Source organism: Lagenorhynchus albirostris, chromosome 2, assembly GCF_949774975.1.
Source record: "Lagenorhynchus albirostris chromosome 2, mLagAlb1.1, whole genome shotgun sequence".
NCBI lineage: Eukaryota > Metazoa > Chordata > Mammalia > Artiodactyla > Delphinidae > Lagenorhynchus > Lagenorhynchus albirostris.
This window is the reverse complement of record NC_083096.1, coordinates 186,150,603-186,169,466: the sequence shown is the minus strand read 5'-3', so window position 1 is coordinate 186,169,466 and position 18,864 is coordinate 186,150,603. Positions and strand designations below refer to the sequence as shown.

The 18,864-nt window shown below is 65.4% G+C and overlaps 1 protein-coding gene across 1 annotated transcript in view; it reads left to right on the top strand.

Annotated features, from left to right (window-relative positions):
* The first annotated feature begins 1,133 nt into the window (after positions 1-1,133).
* The window catches only part of SAMD11 (sterile alpha motif domain containing 11), a 19,812-nt gene continuing 2,081 nt past the window's right edge, over positions 1,134-18,864 (top strand). The window contains exons 1-9 of the mRNA XM_060141800.1: positions 1,134-1,776; positions 2,874-2,965; positions 6,481-6,659; positions 8,320-8,370; positions 12,387-12,511; positions 15,444-15,533; positions 15,712-15,846; positions 17,574-17,730; positions 18,682-18,797. Coding sequence (XP_059997783.1) covers positions 1,260-1,776; positions 2,874-2,965; positions 6,481-6,659; positions 8,320-8,370; positions 12,387-12,511; positions 15,444-15,533; positions 15,712-15,846; positions 17,574-17,730; positions 18,682-18,797 — 1,462 coding nt within the window. The 5' untranslated portion in view covers positions 1,134-1,259. The remainder of the gene's footprint in view (positions 1,777-2,873; positions 2,966-6,480; positions 6,660-8,319; positions 8,371-12,386; positions 12,512-15,443; positions 15,534-15,711; positions 15,847-17,573; positions 17,731-18,681; positions 18,798-18,864) is intronic.

Sequence of the window (18,864 nt, the reverse complement as noted above, 5' to 3'; positions counted from 1 at the left end):
TATTCAGCTGCCCCTCCCCCCCCCACGTCCCCCACCCCTAACCCGGATTGGATCTAGCCCACTTTCTTGCCCCACCCTATGGCTCAGATACTGTCTGCCGTGGAGGCAGACAGCCTGGATTTGAAACGTCAGTACAGTTACTTGGCCTCTTTGTATCTCACCTTCCTCATCTGTAAAATGGGGATAATAAAGGAAAACTCGTGTTGGGATCATCAGGTGAACTAAGGTGTGTGAAGTGTATGGTGAGGGGGCAATGGTTGATGGAACTGTTATCGTTGTTATTCACACACCACGAACCCTCCCCAACACCTTTGCCGAGGCCACACAGCGCACACCCTGTGGAGCAGAGGAGACCACCCATGCCCTCCCCACTGATGCCCACCACCTACCCAGAGCTGCCGGCTCACACACACCCCCGCCAGGCAAGCGGCGATTCCGATCCCGGATCCGCTCCTTCGCAAGGAGCCAGAGTCCAGGACTCCGGCTGGGGCGCCCAAACAGTGACTCCCTCAGCACCTGGCGCGGTCCATGCGCGCCGCCTCTCGCTGGCATCCGTCCCCCGCACCACCCCCATCCCCCCCCACACACACCAGTCTCCTTTCCTCCTGTTCTCTCCCACTCGGGAATAGGGCAGAGGGTGCAGCCGGGGCCCGTCGGGTCCCCCCCGTGAGCCCAGTCGGCCGTCACGCACCCCCTGCTGGAGCCCGTGCCGCCCGCCCGCCGCGCCGGGGCCGTTTAAATGGGCCAAGTTGTGGCGGCGGCGGCGGCGGCGGCGGCGCGAGTCTCCCAAGTCCCCGCCAGGCGGGCGCGCGCTGGAGTACGCGGGTGCGCGGCTGGGACGGCGGGGCGGGGGCCTGGGACCCTCCGGCGGGGCGGGGCACGCGGCCGGAGGCTCCACACCTCCTCACTGCCCGGCTCGGCCCGGCGGGCGCAGCAGCAAACCGGGCGCGGGGCCGCCCCGGGGGGCGCGGGCGCAGGTGGCCCAGCGCCCTGTGGAGCCCCAGGGTCCTGGAGCTGCGGCGCTGGGCAGGTCGATCGGGGATCGATACAGCTCCGGCAGCACCATGTCTCAGGCAGCAGAGGCCCCGCCAGCCGGCCGGGCAGCGGTCCGAGGTGGCCCGGCTGGGGCGCAGTAGCGGCGAGGACGGGTGCGCGGCCAGGAGCCTCCCAGGCCCCCGCCCTCGAGACCCAACTCCAGCCCGGGCCGGAACTAGTTGGGCCGGCTGCGGAGAGCCAGGCTGCAGGACCACCCGCCCACCATGCCGGCGGTCAAGAAGGAGCTACCCGGCCGCGAAGACCTCGCCCTGGCTCTGGCCACCTTCCACCCGACCCTGGCCGCGCTGCCACTGCCGCCGCTGCCCGGCTACCTGGCGCCACTGCCCGCCGCGGCCGCCCTGCCCCCGGCTGCCTCGCTACCAGCCGCGACCGCGGGCTACGAGGCGCTCTTGCCCCCGCCTCTCCGCGCCCCGCGCGCCTACCTGAGCCTGCACGAGGCCGCCCCGCACCTTCACCTGCCCAGAGACCCTCTGGCCCTCGAGCGCTTCTCGGCCACTGCGGCCGCGGCACCGGATTTCCAGCCGCTGCTGGACAACGGCGAGCCGTGCATCGAGGTGGAGTGCGGCGCCAACCGCGCGCTGCTCTACGTGCGCAAACTCTGCCAGGGCAGCAAGGGTCCATCCATCCGCCACCGCGGCGAGTGGCTCACACCCAACGAGTTCCAGTTCGTCAGCGGCCGCGAGACGGCCAAGGACTGGAAGCGCAGCATCCGCCACAAAGGTGCGGCCGCCGTGGGGGCGCGGGCCTCTCCGGTCCCTCCCCTCTGCTCCCCGAGGACCCGTGGGTCCGGACCCCCCTCGTCCTGACACCTGGGAGACTCCATCTCTGCCTAGAGAGGGCGCTGCGACTCCGGGGTCACCGCAGAGACGCCCCCTTCCCCCAAGCACGGTGGCCTTGGTGGACCCAGGCAGAGCGCCCTCGGCCTCCGCGGTCCCCGCAGCGCTGGCCGCACGAGCCGGCGGCTCCTTCCGTCCGGAAGGTCTTTGCGGGATTCCTGGGCCTGAGGCTCACGGGGAAGTTTACGGGAACTCGGGAGAGCGGGCGGGAGGCCGGCTGGGCGGGGTACTCCCCTGCGGGGTCGAGGAGCCACCGGTTCTGGCGGGAGTGGAGGGGCACACGTGAGGCGGCCGGGTGCGGACGCGCGCTGGTAAAGCGAAAGGCAAGGTGCAGGGGTGGCGCAGGCAGGTGGGGGGCGCGGGGGCGCGCGTCGGGGCGGGAGCGCGCGCGGAGCCGAGCGGCGGCGGGGCTGGGAGCAGCCGCTTGGGCTCCCGCAGGAGTCTGGCTCCGAGGGCGCGACGTGCGGGCGCCAGAGCGGGCATGCGGTGGGGGAGGCGGGGTGAGCGCCAGGCCGGGGGTAGGGGGTGGTTAGAAAGTTAGGGGCCCGGTCACGCTCGTCGACTTTGGGGCTCGCGGCTCCACGAGGTCAAGCGCAGTCCCGGGTCCCGACCGCGCCGCTCACCTGCGCCGGGCCCGACCCTCCTCCGCCCGGCTCCGGGTTCCGGAGGACCGGCTTGGAGAGCGTGGAGCGCGGGAGGAGTGGCGCAGGGGGAGGGGAGAAGGCCGCCCTCCGTCAAGGGGGGGCGCTCACCGGATCTTGAGTTTCTGAGCTCTGCAGATCCCCGCGGCGTCCGCGAGGGTAGGGTGAGCCGCGAGGCCTGGCGGAGGGTTCGGAAGTTGGACGGAGGCGGGTGTTCATAGTCGTGGTGGGAGGGAACCTGGCCTTGACCCTGACAGCGCCCCGGAAGCGTGCCCGCGTGCCCGGCCCCACCTGTGCCCGCCCCGCTCCCTCACTGGTCCTGCCTCGGCTCTCCTCGCAGGGAAAAGTCTGAAGACGCTTATGTCCAAGGGGATCCTGCAGGTGCATCCTCCGATCTGCGACTGTCCAGGCTGTCGAATATCCTCCCCGGTGGTGAGATGCGGGAGAAAAGTTGGGGCTTCGGGGTCTTGTTTCTCCGCCGCGGAGCTTGTGCCTGTATTTTCTAGGATCAGTCCTAACTTCAACCCTGCCGATGGGCAGGAGGGAGCCCCCAGGGACTAAGAGAGGAGATGACTTTGGGTGGGAATCCCGGGGCACCAGAGCCCTCACCCCCTTGATGCAGGGCAGGGTCCTGCCTATCCTGGAACCTCTCCTTGGGAGTCTGGGAGCTGCTTCTCCTGAGGTCCTGGGGACAGCCCACGGTGTGAAGGATTCCTCCCTGGACAGTGTCACCTGACTGGGGCTTGGGGACTTTGCCTTGTCACAGGTTGGGAGGGGGTCACCATGTCAGCTGGCCCAGCCTGGGAGAGGGGCCAGTCCTAAGGGAATGCTTGTTCTGGGATGCGACAGTGTGACAGTGTCGGCTGGCCTGGATGTACATTCTGGGGTGGCCACAGGCTTGGATGTGAGTGACGTGCATCTCTGGGTGCCCAGGGCTGGAGCCCTACAGGGCAAGGTCCTAGATGTCCAGGAGTGTCCGGGGATACAACCCAGCTTGGGGCACAGGAGGTGCAGTGTGGGCCTTGGGTGTCAAGAGAACTGCAGCTGGGAGCTGGTGTGGGGCCTCCAACCCAGTGTAGCCGTCTCTGGACCCCTCATTAGCCTAGGGGAGCAAGGGAGACGGGGCCTGTGCCTGCCCCTGAAGCACTGCCTTCCCCATCGCATGCCCTCCAGGCAGCAGTGGTTGGAGGGTGAACCTGAAAAGGAAATTTCTCCTTGAGGGGGACAGTTCGAGCCCCTGGGGGAGAGCCCATTAGGGCCATGGCTCCTGGCACCACTCGGTAGCCCCGCTGCCAGGAAGGCCTGAGAGGACCCTGCAGGCCGCCCTCAGCTTGTTTACTTTGGACTGGCGGTAGGGTGGGGGAGGGGATGTCCTGGATTCCTCGTGGGCCCTGGGGGTGGGCAAGCTAGGAAGCCACACGCAGTCCTGTAAAGACACACAAGTTGGGCAGGGGAAGAGGACGCAGCTGAACCTCCCCACGTGCCCACCCCACACACTGTCTGGCATGAGCTCGCCATACTCACAGGCATGCCCGCCCACAGAGCCCCCCAGACAGAGCATGTACACAGGCAGCCCACCTTTGCCCGCTGCCACCATACCTGCCTGGGGCAGGAGGCTGAGCTCTCGCTCCCCTTCTCAAGCAGCTGGTGCCCAAGAGGACACCCTCCAGGCTGGTCTGGGTTTTCTGCCCGGGTGAGAGGAGCCCTGCCTCTCCCATCATCCCCTTTTGAAGGTCTCCCATAGGAGGGGGGTGGGCAGGTGGCCTGAGCACAGCATCAGCCCCCTCTAGGACATTGCTTGCAGGGCTGCCTGCCTGTCAGGGGCTCCCAGGTCCCTGCCCTGCATGAGGGATGGCTCAGACCTGGGCCTGCCTCTTCTGAGCCCGGTCCCTCCCAGGCCCATCCCTGCACCCCTCCCTTAGGAAGGAAGGAGTCTCATGGACCCCCTTGTCTTTCCAAGCCCCACCTTTTCCACAGAGAGACTGTTTTCCCCTACTCCCCGTGGCCAGGTCCACAGGTATGTGCACACTGCACGGTCACAGAATATGGGTGTGCACACGGCGCAGGGCTCACGCAGCCGGCCTCCACACACCCACCCTCGCTGTCTGAGGAGCCAGTGCGTGGCTGGGGCAGGGGCTTAGCACCCAGTTCTTAAATCTCTGTGCTGAGCAGGGGTGAGCAGCTGAGGTCTCTGGTGTGTGTGGGGGAGGCATGTGAGTTCCCTGTCCTTGGCCAGGGTCAGCAGGGCTGCCCATCCTGGCCCCCCACCCTGGGGCCATCCCAGGCCACCCTAGCTGGTCTGGCCGCACCCCACGTGGCAGCCTTACTGCTCTGTTTCCCTCTCCTCTTCCTTGTCCCACAGATGAGAAGCAGAGAGAAATGCATTTACTTTTTTCTTAAGAGAACAGCTTAATTAAAGCGGAAAGGCAGGAGAGGAGGTCCTTTTGCTTGGGCTACAGCAGGCTAGAGAAGGGCAGAGCCGAGGGGCCTTTGCAGCTGAGCACACTCCTGACAGGTCAGGGCTGTTGGGAACCCTCCCCCCAGAGCCTGGCCTGAAGAGGCTCGGGGCCCAGATGGGCAGTCACCCCCTCCCCCCCCCCGCCTCGCCCGAGCTCTGCTGTCGCTGGTGTAGCACCGAGCCAAGGCCAGGCCCCCTCGTCTTGCAGGCCTACCCCGGCTCCTTCCCCCCCACGCCACCCGTCCCCAGCACTGCCCAGTCCATCTTGCTGAGTGTGTGCTGCAGAGCCGACCATGGGGGGGCCTCCTGGGTGGATGTGTGAGGGCAGGTGTGGCAGAGACTGGCTCCCAGAGCCTGTCAGGGGCGCTGCCCAAATCTGGGGCTGGGACGGGTCGTGTGGAGGTGAGGGTGGTCTGGTCTGAAGAGAACCTTTCCTCTGGAGGGTGGCACTGTGGTGGCTGCACACCGCGGCCCTTCAGATCCCGGGCGACGCTGTGCGGGGAGGGGCGAGAGCCCCCGGGCACCTTCTTCCCCAAGCTCCTGCGTGTGTCCTGCGTGTGGCGGCGACACGTTGTCCTAGCAACAGGAGGGTGGGGTCCTAGGAGGCCTCGGTCACTGAAAAGATGAAAGAGAATTAGGTAAGCCCCAGGCCCCTGCCACCTCCCTGAACCAGGCACCTGTTATTAAACAAGAAAGAGCCCCTGCCCACCAGACAATAGGAACTTTTCTTCCCTAGGGTGGCAGCGCCTGCAGGCACTGGCAGGTACCATACCGTGCGGGCCCGAGCACGAGCCACCGGCTGTGCGCGGGCTCTGAGCGCCTCTGGGGGGGCCCTGCGCGTGTGCCCCTGCTCCCCACTCACGTGGCGGTCGCAGGGCCGGGACAGGTGCGCCTCGTTGAAAAACTCCGAATCTTTTAGTTCCTAACCCAGGGGGCAGAGCCCCCCCCAGGGCCCGTGGGACAAAGGGTCTCAGCTGCCAGGTGACCTGTGAACCAAAGACCTGCAATTTGCCAGGGGTCAGCTTCAGCTCCCCCTGAGCTGGGCTCCATTTGGCACTAATCAGAAGGTGGGCTTGGCATGGGTGGGGGGTTCACGCAGAGTGTGAGGGGGGTTGCCAGGCAGACATGCAGGCAGAGGTAACTGCACGTTGAACGGTGACAGGACCCACAGCGTCCCGCGGGTACTCGCGGCCCCTCTGTGCTCCCTGGAGCTGGGAAAGCCACGCTGGTCTCCAGCAGGCGAGTGCCTGTGGAGGGGCCTGGGCCGAGTGTGGAGCCCCGACAAGGCACTGCCACACCCCAGCCCCCCAGGGTGGAGTGGAAGGCAGTCTCTTCAGGGGTTCCTGGTGGAGGCCTTGCCCCCCTGCTCTTGTCTTGGCCTCTGGCCGGTTGTGACGGTCCTGGAGGCTGGAGGCCCCTCTGCTGTAGGCACCCAGGAAGCTGAGCGACCCGGTTTGTCCTAACCTTCCTCTCCCCACTCCCTGTCCAGAACCGGGGGCGGCTGGCAGACAAGAGGACAGTTGCCTTGCCCCCTGCCCGTGTCCTGAAGAAGGAGCTGACCCCCAGCTTCTCAGCCAGTAGTGACAGTGACAGGAGTGGCCCGGCCTGTGGGCAGCGGCTGGGCTTGAAGCAGGAGGACGACCCGCATGTCCGTATCATGAAAAGAAGGTGCTTCAAGGGCCAGGGTGGGAGGGCACGCGGGCTCTGGCAGGTGGCAGAACTGGGGTCTCCAGGCAGCGGAAGGCCACATCAGGCTTCAGGTGGGGGGCCTTTGCCCTGGGGATAGGGCCCCAGTTTAGCTTGCTGTGTCTCCGTGGACGCTGATAGCTGCCACGGCTGAAACAGAACCTGGACCCCCGGGGACATGCCACAGGATGGCTGCGAGCCCACCTTGCCCCCGCCTGGGGGCCGAGTGTCGGGCCAGGACTCGGTGGCATCGCCGGGGAGCGGGCATCACCAGCGGTCACGGCCAGAGCAGGCCACGGAGTGTAGTTGGCCGGGAGGCCCGGAGCCACTGGGTGTGAGGAAGGAAGGCGTCTCTAGGAGGAGGGTCTGGCGGCACCGCAGCCAGGCGGGGAAAGGGGAGCTGGGCGGGCCCCACGCTCGCTCTCACCAGAGGGGCAGCCAGGCGGGGAAAGGGGAGCTGGGCGGGCCCCACGCTCGCTCTCACCAGAGGGGCCACTCCCCCCGGCTCCTACTGTCCCTCCCAGGCTTGAGGCTACCCTTCCTGACCTCCCACCTTCTCCCCTCCTGACAGAGGCCCCTCCCTCTGTCCACTCACCCCTTTTTCCATCCTTCCATCCATCTGTAGGTCCATCATCTGTCTGTCCGGCGTGTCTTGTGCATCCCCAGAATTTTAGGCCCTTTCTCTTCCTGCTTGGTCTGTTTTTTTTTTTTTGAGGTACACGGGCCTCTCACTGTCGTGGCCTCTCCCGCTGCGGAGCACAGGCTCCGGACGCGCAGGCTCAGCGGCCATGGCTCACGGGCCCAGCCGCTCCGCGGCATGTGGGATCCCCCCAGACGGGGGCACGAACCCGTGTTCCCTGCATCGGCAGGTGGACTCTCAACCACCGCGCCACCAGGGAAGCCCCTTGCTTGGTCTTTTAACATGTTCCAGTTTCTCCTACCCTAACCCTAACCGTCCGGGCCACCCGAGACACACACCCCCTGCCGCCCCCACTCCTACCCGTGCTAAGGTGAAGCACCACGTGGGCCTCCCACTGCCCTCCATCAGCCCGAGGGCCTTTTCAGGGGTGCTGCTGGGATGAGAGCGTGGGCACAGGGCAGAGCTGCTTCCTTTCTTGCCCTCGCCTGCCTCCGCTGTGTGATGGTCGCTTTCAGGAGGCAGGTTGGCAGCAGCCGGGACCCAGGGGCCACCACTGGAGCCGACAGTGGCCATGGGGCTCATTCCCTGCCCGGAGCAGCTCTAGCAACTAGGAAGTTGGGTTCAGTCACACAAGTGACACGTGCAGAGGAAGCCACAGCCCCACCCCCAGCACAGCGTGGGGGCTGCTCTGGTTCCACTGCAACAAGAAGCAGAGACTCGGGCTCTCAATTCTGCCCTTCCCGATTCCTCCGTCTGGTGAGGCCAGGAGCTGGCTTCTGCCCCGTGAGCCTGTCCTGGCGGCAGCCGCCGGCCTGTTGAGGGTGCTCTGAGCCAGCCCAGTTCCCTTGAGGCTGGCGCTCCAGGGCAGACACAGGGTGTGCCACACACACACACACACACACACACACACACACACACACACACACACACACACACACACGTCCTGCTGTCCCCGTGCCGAGTCCTGGAGGCCACACTGACCCTCTGCTTCTCTCTTTGCAGAGTCCACACCCACTGGGATGTGAACATCTCCTTCCGAGAGACGTCCTGCAGGTAGGGCCAGGCTGGGGCCAGGCTGCCCCCACATGCTGTGCATGCGCAGGACAGAGCCTTCTTGCTCCACGTCCCCTGGGTCTGCTTCTAAGTCTCTCCAGCTTCCCTCCCCTCCTCCTCTCCTTAGTCCGTCGTCTGTCCGTTGACTTGTGCCTAGGCTGTGACAGCAGCACGGCCGTGGGTGCTGGACTGCCCAATCCTGAAGCCAAAGTGCGCTCCCCCTCGCACATTGAAACCCATCTGCCCAGAGCTAAGGCCATGACCAGCCCCTCCCACCCTCCCAGAGAACCACTGGGATGTGAGAATGGTGATGTGTGAGTGGGGTCTTGAAGGATGCATAGGAGTTCACTAGGGAAAGGGGATGTCTGCAAAGACATGGAGGAGGGAGGGAAGGGGATGTGAGAAGGGAGGAGGGGAAGCTGGTAGGCCTGGCTCAACTGGATGCTAAAGGGCCTTAGATGCTGGGACTGTTGGCATTGTCCTTCAGGCAGTGGGGAGCCACTGAAAGTTCTTGAGCAGGGGAGTAACCAGTGTATGTTTTGACAAGGTCCTGCTGGAGGCCCCGCCCAGCAGGTTGGGGGTTTGCTCCAGTCCATGGTGATCCAGGCATGGTGGAAGCAGAGAGGCTGAGGGGGCTGCCAATCCAAGATGTAGTAAGGAGATAAAAATGAGGGAACCTGATGAGGAGGCTGGGGCGTGTTGGGGAGACCCAAGTCCCCCGTTTCAGAAGGGCAGGGGTGGACAGTCTGTGGGCAGAGCCCAGGCTGTGGTGCCTGTGATGTCTGCTCAGTGGGGTCAAGTCTTGGCCCAGCGCTTCCAGGGAAGGCCCAGGAAGGGCCCAACCGAGCAGGCAGTGGGCGTCCAGCACTGAGTGGCCCCACTTGCTGCCTGGCTTTGTGCCAGATGTGTTATTGTTTATTTATTTATTTATTTATTTTTGCGTTGGCTCTTCGTTGCTGCGCGCAGGCTTTCTCTAGTTGTGGCGAGCGGGGACTACTCTTTGTTGCGGTGCATGGGTTTCTCATTGCGGTGGCTTCTTGTTGCAGAGCACGGGCTCTAGGCACGCGGGCTTCAGTAGTTGTGGCTCGCGGGCTCTAGAGCGCAGGCTCAGTAGTTGTGGTGCATGGGCTCAGTTGCTCCGCGGCATGTGGAATCTTCCCAGACCAGGGCTCGAACCCGTGTCTCCTGCGTTGGCAGGCGGATTCTTAACCACTGTGCCACCAGGGAAGTCCCGGATGTGTTATTATTTACATTTCTGAGAATGTCTGGGTCCTGGAGCCAAATTACAATGAAAACATCTTTAAACTTATCTCCACCTCATTTTGAAGTTGCCCACTCAACTGATCATTTTTATGAACCGTCATGAACATTGACGACGTTTTATGAGCCTTTTACTTGGGAAGCTACATGATACGTTTGTCAGCGAAGCCTGTAGGGAAATCCCAGGCTGCTCCTCCGCTGCCTGTAGCCCCCTGCTCACCCCACCTGGCCATGGGATGTGGGAGAGGGCCCAGGTGTCCAGACGCAGGGAGCCCCTAGCAAGAGGCCAGGCCCCAGTGTGAGGGTGCTCCTTCGGCCTGGCACAGGCGCTCAGAGCAGCAGGGCTGATTTTCTGGACTTTGCCAGAGGGGAGACTGAGGGGCTCAGCTAAGAGGACTTACAGCCCATCGGCCCCCCCGCCAGTCCCCCACTGCACACCCCGGTGTCTGGCCAGGGAGGGCCGGCAAGCACACGGCCCAGCAGCCTCACACTGCCCCCACCCCGGCTCTGTCTTTGTCTCTTCCTGGCTCCTTTTGGCCCTGTCCATGTGTCTTTCTGTCTCTAGTCTGCTGTCTGTACTTCAGGCTCTGTCCATCTGTTTGTCTGCTGTTGCCATCCTTTCTGTCGGTCCAGTAGCGCCTGTCCATGTCTGTCTGTCCACCTCCGTCTGTCTGGTCATCTGACTTCATCCATCGATCTTCATCTGTCTGTCTGTCCATCGGTTCCATCCGTCGGTCCATTCGTCCCCGTCCCTCTGTCTGCGTGACTGCAGTGAACCACCTGCCTGGTTGGAGCTCCCCATTAGGCCCCCTGCATCCTGGGCAGCAGGCAGGAGATGTGGCCCCTGCCCTCCCGAAGCCCCTGAGCTGGCCCGGAGGTGGACAAGGGCTGGACAGCACAGCAGGCGCTGGAGGAACCCGAGGGCCCCTCACGGGGAGACGGGATCTGAGGGTTCACACGTGTTCAGGCTGGCGTGTACAAAATTTGTTCACGGTTCTTTATATAAAGCCTGGCGTGAATGACACCAGGCTTTATGTAAAGTGAACGACGGAGTGACCACACAGGTTTCCTGGGGCCCATGGGGCAGACCCCCAAGGCAGGGAGCAGGGGTTTGGTGGGTGGACTGTGGCCTGTTTCCCACTAGGCTTCACCTCCCTGGGGCTGCAGCACCTCCCGTGCCTGAATGACCAACGAGTGAAAGCACTGTTGGCCACGGTGGTGGTGAGGGGGGCAGACCCAGTCCCTGCGTGGGGCTCTCGACTGAGGATTCATGGGGAGCAAACTGCTGGGGCCTGACCCTACTCCTCAGTCTCTGGGGAGTTGGTCCCCCTCCTGCAGGAGTCCTAGGGACACCAGAAGGGGGTCCCCTCAAGGGAGAGCTCCGTGGCAGCAGCAGCCTCGCCACTAGGCACCCGCCGCCCCTCCCTGGTGCTGAGGACAGCACTTCTCTCTTCCACCCCCCCACCCCGCCCCGCCCCCGCATTGATGAGGATGATAGAGGGGGTGAGGATTGCTGCCAATTAATCCCATAAAGTACTTATTCCCACCCCACCTGCCCTCTTGTTTGCACGGCGGGGGGCCTTCTCGCCTCCAGGGAAAGGGGGTTGGGGGTGGGAGAGAGCCTGCATCAGGGTCTCCCAGAGGCTCTAGAGCCCAGCCCTGGAGGCTTCGGAGCTGAAACTGATCTGCTTAGGGGCCAGCTCTGGATTAGCGCGCTCCAGCCACCCAGGCTGGGGGGAGGGGTGCTGGGGGCTATTTAATGAGGTTTAGGGTTGGTTCCCAGGTCACTCAGTGGAGGCCCCCCTTGCAGTGGCCCAGACAGGAGGCTGCTCCGTTACAGGTGGGCTGGGGAGCGAGGGTGCTGGGGAGGGAGCGCTGGCGAGTCACAGGGTGGGCTGGGGAGCGAGGGTGCTGGGGAGGGAGCGCTGGGGTGTCACAGGGCGGGCTGGGGTCCGTCCCTGCTCCTCTTCTGTCGTATCCCAACTTCCTGCCACTCCTGGCTGCATCTGCAAGGTGGCGAGTGGCCCTTCCCTGTGCTAAAGGAGATGCTCTCAGAGCCCCAAGAGCAAACGGGTTGGGGGACCATTCCCTCCCTCTTTTCTCTGGGGTTCTGTGATACAGGCATTGAGCTGATTTGACAGTAAGAGAAATGAGGGAACAAAGTTAAATTTGTGTTCATCCCAGGGTTCTTGGCGGGGAACCCTGGAGAGAACAGAGTGTCCTGAGCACGGGCACACCGGGGACCGCGGTGCGCGTCTGTCTGTGTGTGTCTGCAGGCCTTGGTGAGTGTGCGTGCGCCCCTGTGTGTCCCTGGACATGCGCACACCTCATTGGCTGCAGACTTTGCTCTCAACCTCGGTTTCCTTATTTGAAGAAATCGAGAGTCCATGGGTGACTGCAAGTTTAGCACGTGCACAGGAATGAGTGCTGGGCCCCTCTGGCAGCCTACACCCCAGGAGCAGGCCCCCCGAGGCAGGAGGCAGGGACACCGTGGCCGGTCTCTCTGGAGAGAGCACTGCAGGACAGGGCCAGCCCTGCACTCCAGACAGACCCTCCCTGGGAGCAGCAGTGGGGTCTGAGGGCAAGGCCTCCACGTCCAGCCGACACTCGGCAGGAGCTGGTGGGCCCAGGTGGCGCCTGCGTGGGTCAGGGTGAGAGCCCACACCCACCAGGGAATGGAGATGCTCACAGCGCTCACACGCGAGCTCAGTCAGGAGCCCCACCGGGTCTCACCTTCCCCATCTGCTTCGCTGCAGCCAGGACAGCGACCTCCCCACCCTCATATCCAGCCTGCGTCGCAGCCGCCACCTCGTTATGCCCGAGCATCAGAGCCGCTGTGAATTCCAGAGAGGCAGCGTGGAGGTCGGCCTGGGAGCCGCAGGTGAGGGGCCAGGGCAGTGCCGGGGGTGGGGGGGTGGCGGGGGATGAGGACGGGGCTGCCGGAGCCAAGGCAGCTCAGCGAGAGCACGGCCGCCCCACGGCCCTCCCTGCGTCTCTGCCCGTCGGCTCTGGGTGCCGCCACCGCCCCCAGCAGCCTTGGCGGGCAGCCAGGGAGGCCAGCCAGGGAGGCCAGCGGAGGCGGCGGGAGGGGGCGAGGCCGGCTGTCCCCCGGGGCTCTGTGTGATGGTAATTGTGTTAATCCCGGCCAGCCGTGCAGACAGAAGGCGGAGGCCCCAGGGGCAGCGGAAGGCAGGACAGTCAGGGAGTGCAGGCCTCACGGAGGCTCCGAGGTGCACACCTGGGAGTGGCTCCCGGATGGGCAGGGCCACGCTCCGCACGCACGGAGTACCCACCGACCCCACAGAGCGAGGGGCCCCGAGAGGGAAGGGGGCCACGCCCTGAGAGAAGGGGGACTGGGGCCTGGACCTCTGCAGGGGTGGCAGGAGTGTGCTGGCCCAGGAGCTCTGTCCCTGAGGAGGGGCGGCTCTTGGTGACAGCAGGAGCTCAGAGGGAGGGACAACTTGGGGACCACGAGGCACCACTGCAGAGACTGTGCGGCATGGCTGAGCTGTGGCTGAAGGTGTGGGGGGGTGCTGAGAGGAGGTGGCAGGGGTCCCTTGCTGCCCTATGGACCAGGGCAAACCCGCGAAGTTCCCAGCAGTGGCTGCAGCTCTCAGGAAGGCTGGGCAGGGGATGGTCCACCGTCCTGGGACACCTGAGTACCCCCATCAGGGCCTCCAGGTGTGCCTGTGCCTAGGTAGGCCTCTGGGGGAGTGCTGCTTCTGGAGCCGTGTTGGGGGCGGAGCAGGCGGCTGATAAAATCGAACTGCCCCATCAATCGGGGGAGCCTCCGGAGCCCCACAGCGGTTGAGATATTCTGAGCCGCCAGGCCCCCTGCTGCCTGCACACGTGGAGTCCTCCCCATGGTGCGTGGCCTGAGTGCGCGTGTGCGCCCCGGACCCGGCCAGAGGCCTGGGTATCCACTCACGCCCGTGTGACACGCGTGTGTCAGGGTGCCCTCACTCTTTGTGCTCAGGTGCAAGGCCCGCATATGAGCACTTCGGGGGTCCCACGTGGTCTGCATGAGGCACCACGTGTGTCCAGGTTTCGCCCGAGCCCTGCCCTCCTCTCGGGACTCCACTTCTCAGCGGCTCCCACGTCCTGCGGCCGGCCCCTGGGTGGAGGCCTTCGCCCGCCCTCACCTCCTCAGCCCCAGCAGCACGTGTCAGTCCTGTTCTTACCCGGGCGGGAAGGGTCGGGAGGAGAGGGCTTGGGGCGGCCCTGCAGGCCTCTGGCGACCGTGTGTGTGTCTGCTTCTGGCTGCCGCGGGTGTGCCTGTGAGTAGATGTGGCCTCATGAGGGTCTGGTGAGCCCCAGACCCCCACGGCAGGAGCCCCCTGCGGCCATGGGCCTGGTTCTCACTGTGGGTCCCCCCCACAGTCAGGTGCTCCCCAGCACCTCTCCCAGGCAGAGAGGAGCCCCACCCCCAGCATGGAAAATGGGAAACAGATCGCAGGGAGGTGAGAGCCCTGGGTCGTTCCCTGGGTCCAGGAGGCGTGCGTACAGGGTGGGGTTCGGGCAGCAGGTGTGGACCCAGCCCAGACCCACCTTCCCGTCTGGCACAGCTGGACGCTGCAGCCCTGCTGGCCGGAGACCCTTTGGCTTCCCGAGGGGCCTTGTGCAGGTTGAGCACCCCCCCACCCATCCTGCTAGGTCACTGAGGTAGGACCCTTCGTCTGGGCGGTCCCTCGTCCCTCCCGGTGCAAGGCCTGGGGCTAGGCCCCTGGGCCCCGGCCAGTGGCAGGAGGTAGCCGAGATCAATAAGTTATTAGCACCATTCTGTCAGCTGTAAAGTGCAGATTGATCTGCACGCACTTCCCCACCTGATAAAAATGACAGATTAAAGGAATAAGGAGAAGGCGGGCCCCTCACCCACCCAGAGCCCCGTGAGGATGGAGAGGGGGCCAGGAGCACGGGGTCTGGACGGGAGGCCAGCACTGTGGTGGGTTAGGGTAGGTAACTGTGGTGGGTCCAGGAGACCGAGCCAATTGCTGAGCTGTTCCACAGAAACCTCCCAGGCCTTGGGCTCGGGAGGGAGCCTGGCGTCTGGGTGCAGGGGCTGGGATGGATGAGTATGGCTTGGATGTGGGACCTGAGAGAGGACTTCAGGATGGGGGTGGGGCTGGGGCGGGGCTTGGGCCACGTGAGCGGCTGTACGCAGTGGGTGAGGCTGCTTGGGGTGCCCTTGGGGGCTTAGCCCAGCCGGGCAGGTGGGCATGTGTGTGACAGGCCAGGCCAGGGTGGTGGCTCGGGCTTTCTGGGGGCAGTGAGGGATGTGGCCTGGGGGCAGGGGCCCAGGAAGAATGGGTGTGGCAGGTGTGCCGGGGTCTGTGGCCTCTAGGAAGAGCTTTGGGTGCCCTGGCACGGGACGCTGCACTGCCGGTCCTCACCCGTACCCTAGGAGGAGAGGTTGGTTTCCAGTCAAATCAGGATGCTGAGGAAGGCTCCTTACCCTGCAGAGGAGACTAGTCTGGCTGGTGCGGGCAGCATGGCACCTGTGGGGTCCCGAGTTGCTACCTGAGGCCGTAGCTGTGGATCTCCCATCGTATCTATGCACACACAGTCCAGAGCCCAGGGTCTGGACCGTCCCAGGCCCTCGCCCTGTCCCAGCCCCACATGAGGGACCCCAGGCTGGGCACGGCTTTAACCTGGCCAGGACCCACAGGCACCCCTGAGGAATGAGGGGTGTGGTTCCAGGCTGAGCTGGAGCTGGGCCGGGACTGAGGCCGGTATTGGGGTGGGCCTGAGCTGTTCCCGCCCTGGCCCCTACGAGCCCTGAGAGGCAGGGCGGGGTTCACTCTGCCCTCTCCCAGGTGACCTGTTGGGCAAGAGGCTGGGTCGCTCCCCCCACATCAGCGGTGACTGCCCTTCGGAGAAGAAAGCCCGAAGCAAGTCCCCTCAAGGTGTGAGCCCGACCCCCGGGGGGTGGAGGCACAGGCACTGGAGAGGAAGGGGGACAGCCCGGACCCTCTGCAGGGCAGGGTCAGCACAGCAGCAGTTTCTAAGAGGGGAGCCCCTTGCCTCTCCCCCTCGGCTGTATCTGAAGGGGAAGACCCCCTCTCCTGTGCTTGCCCAACACAGAGGGTCCATTGCTTCCGGAACTAGGGCCCGGCATGGCCCCCGAGGACCATTACCGCCGGCTGGTGTCCGCCCTGAGTGAGGCCGGCACCTTTGAGGACCCTCAGCGTCTCTACCACCTGGGCCTCCCCGGCCACGGTATGTAGCCCCTCCCCAGCATGACAGCCCACCACGTGCACCGGACTCTCCCTGTCCCGAGAGGTCTCTGCTCACCCTGCAAAGAGGCCCTGGGGTCTCTGGCTGCTGACACCAAGGCTGGGATTGCATGCAGGTCTTTCGGCCCCTCAAACCTCGAAAACCCTTGTAGGTGGGCAATGAGGCCCACCTCCTCCTCCCCCTGCCCAAGCAGCGCTTGTTTGGGTGGATCTGGGGGAGTCCCCCCACAACAGGTCTCCCACAGACTCTCCCAGCTGGGCCTCGAATGGCCACTGTCACTTCACAGATGAGGAAGCTAAGTCTCGGGAGCCCACGCGAGAGTGGGAGGCGGGGGTTTCCCCAGGCCCAGCGCACGCAGGGCCCCGTGGCCCCTGGTCTGGACGGCTCCGTCTGGCGAGTGCCAGGCCCCTCCTCGGGGAGGCCAAGAGCGGGGCAGCAGTCAGCCCCTGAAAGTCCACTGTGGACGTCCGTCCAGAAGCAGGATGGGCGACGGTTCAGGTTTGGCCGCCCGGCCTTCACCAGTGCTCAGAAGGCGCTCCGGACAGAGGCGCCATGCCCATCCCACCCGGCTCCCAGATGGGACGCTTGGAAGCCCCCCTGCCACCGCGAGGGCACAGTCCAGCACCCCGTCCAGCTGCACCCGGGCTTTGCAGACCCCAGTCCGGGGGCTGGGGCCGGGGGCTTGCCTTTTCTGGCTGGAACTGGGTGAGAGGGTGCTGGGAAAACGGGCCGGATTTCCTCTCCTTACACAGGCACTGTCCCCCAGGGCAGTCAGGCACCGAGAGCCTGAATAATTCACCAAATGTTAATAATTTAAAAATCTTCCTTTTTAATTGCTTTCCCTGCCCTGCCTGGGGCCGGCTCCGCCGGCCTGCGCGGGGAGGGGCGATGGCCGCGGGGAGCGGCGCGGAGTCGGGCTGTCAATCAGGCCCCCGCCCGCCGCCCCCGCCCCCGCCCAGAGCCGACGGTAAATAACCCAGGCCGCGGGCGGGCGGGGGCGCGGGGCCCTGCCGGGATCGGGATCGATGCGGGCGGCCGCGCCGGCTGGGCTCTGCGGCCTGGCACCCGGCCCCGGGCAGGACCCACCTCCGCTTTTCGGGTAATTAATTTATAAACAGGCGGTGGCGGCGGAGCCTGCACAGTGGGGGGGCTACGGGGGGGGACTGTGAGGTCCGGCCCTGAACAGGACAGAGGGCCAGGGGTGGGGAGCAGAGTGCGTAGACCGCACAGTGGGCCCGGGTGTTACCTAGGAGGGGGTTGGAGACCCGCCCCAACTCCTGGACAGGTCCCACTGCCCTCACTCTGGGGCCTTTGCACGACCCCTCCCCTCACGGGCTCTGCAGCCTTGCTCTCGGCAGTCTCAACTCTGGTTCCTGCACCACCAGACTCCCCTGCGTGAGACCTTTCCCTCTCTCCATCCCAACCACTTTCTTGTTTCGGACATCCCCATATCCCTTACAAATGCCCACTTGGCCCCCCTCCCAAGACCGGTGGGTGCCACCAGCGGGCCTTGCGCTGGGATGTCTGGTGTCGGCCCTGCCCCATGGCCTTCTGCTCGTCTTTCTGTCCCGGTGACGAACCAGCAGGGTCGGTGGGAGAATGTGCTCCGGGTCTGCGTGTCCTTGGCCAGTGTACTACAGGGTGTGGGGGACATGAGGGCCTGGTGGGGGCTGGCCTCTGGGTCACTGCTGCTGCTGCCCCCTCCTCAGATCTCCTGAGGGTCCGGCAGGAGGTGGCAGCCGCGAGGAGCCCCAGCGGCCTGGAAGTCCACCTGCCCTCATCCACAGCAGGCCAGCGTCGGAAGCAGGGCCTGGCTCAGCACCAAGACGTCACCGCCCCAGCTGGCGCCCCGTCCTTCTCAGAGAGGTATCGGGGTGCCTGCATTTCAGAGAGACCCGTACATTCCCTGTGCTTGTTTCGGGGCTACAGAGCTGCGGTTGGCAGACCTATCACCTGGTTTCTGCATGTGAGGTCCACAGCCCGCACTTCCCCTTCGCCGCTGTACAGCCGCAGGGTCCTGAGTGAACCGGGCACTGTGCTCGGGCCTCGGTTGGTGGCAGCCGGGCAGAGGCCCAGAACACTTCTGGGGTAGAATGTGTGGGGGTGACCATCTCTCTGGGTGGGGTGTGTTTCCACGGAGCAGCTGTGGGGCCCGCTGAATCCAGGTGCCCCTGAGACAGCTGAGGGCTTTGCTCCCCCAACAGGTAGGTGAGGGGGCTTGAGGCAGAGGAGGGGGGGCAGTGCAAGGTCTGGGAACCCCAAAGTCGGAGGAGAGCTGGGGGCGGGGAGAGCCCCCCAGCAGTACCGATTCAGACACCGGAGCCGCTGGCAGCACAGGCGAGGCCTCCGGGGCTTGTAGGGGCCGGAATACCCCAGGAGGGGGCTGGGGCGGAAGGACTTCGGAGGCTCCCCGCCCCTCCCGCCGGGAGGCCGCCCTCGCGCCCGCGCCCGCGAGTTTCTGGCTGCAGCCGCCGCCTCCCGGACCGCGGCTAATTGCGCCGCGTCCGCGCAGGGTCGGCTAGGGGCAGGGGCGGCGGGGGCGGGGGCCCCAGCGCGGTAATTACCGCCACAGTCGCCGCCGCCCGCCGGGCCAGCGCCTCCGCGCCGCCGCCGAGATTAATTGGCGCCGCCAGCGGGGGCGGAGGCGACCCGAGCCGCGGCGGGCGCACATCGACCGCCCGCAGGGCCGGCAATTAGCAGAGGCGGCCGCAGCGGGGGGCCGCGGGGGCGGGGGGCGGCAGTTCCGGGAAGAAGGGGGCGCGCGGGGAGGGGGCCCGAGGCTGCGGCTCGCGCGGCTCACCACCCTGCTGTCCACAGGGAGTTGTCGCAGCCGCCCCCCTTGCTGTCGCCCCAGAATGCCCCCCACATCGCCCTGGGCCCCCACCTCAGGCCCCCCTTTTTGGGGGTGCCCTCGGCACTGTACCAGACCCCAGGTGAGGAGTAGGCTGGTGCGCGATTCTGTGCCCCGGAGGTTGGGGGTGGGGTGGGGCTGTTGGTGCG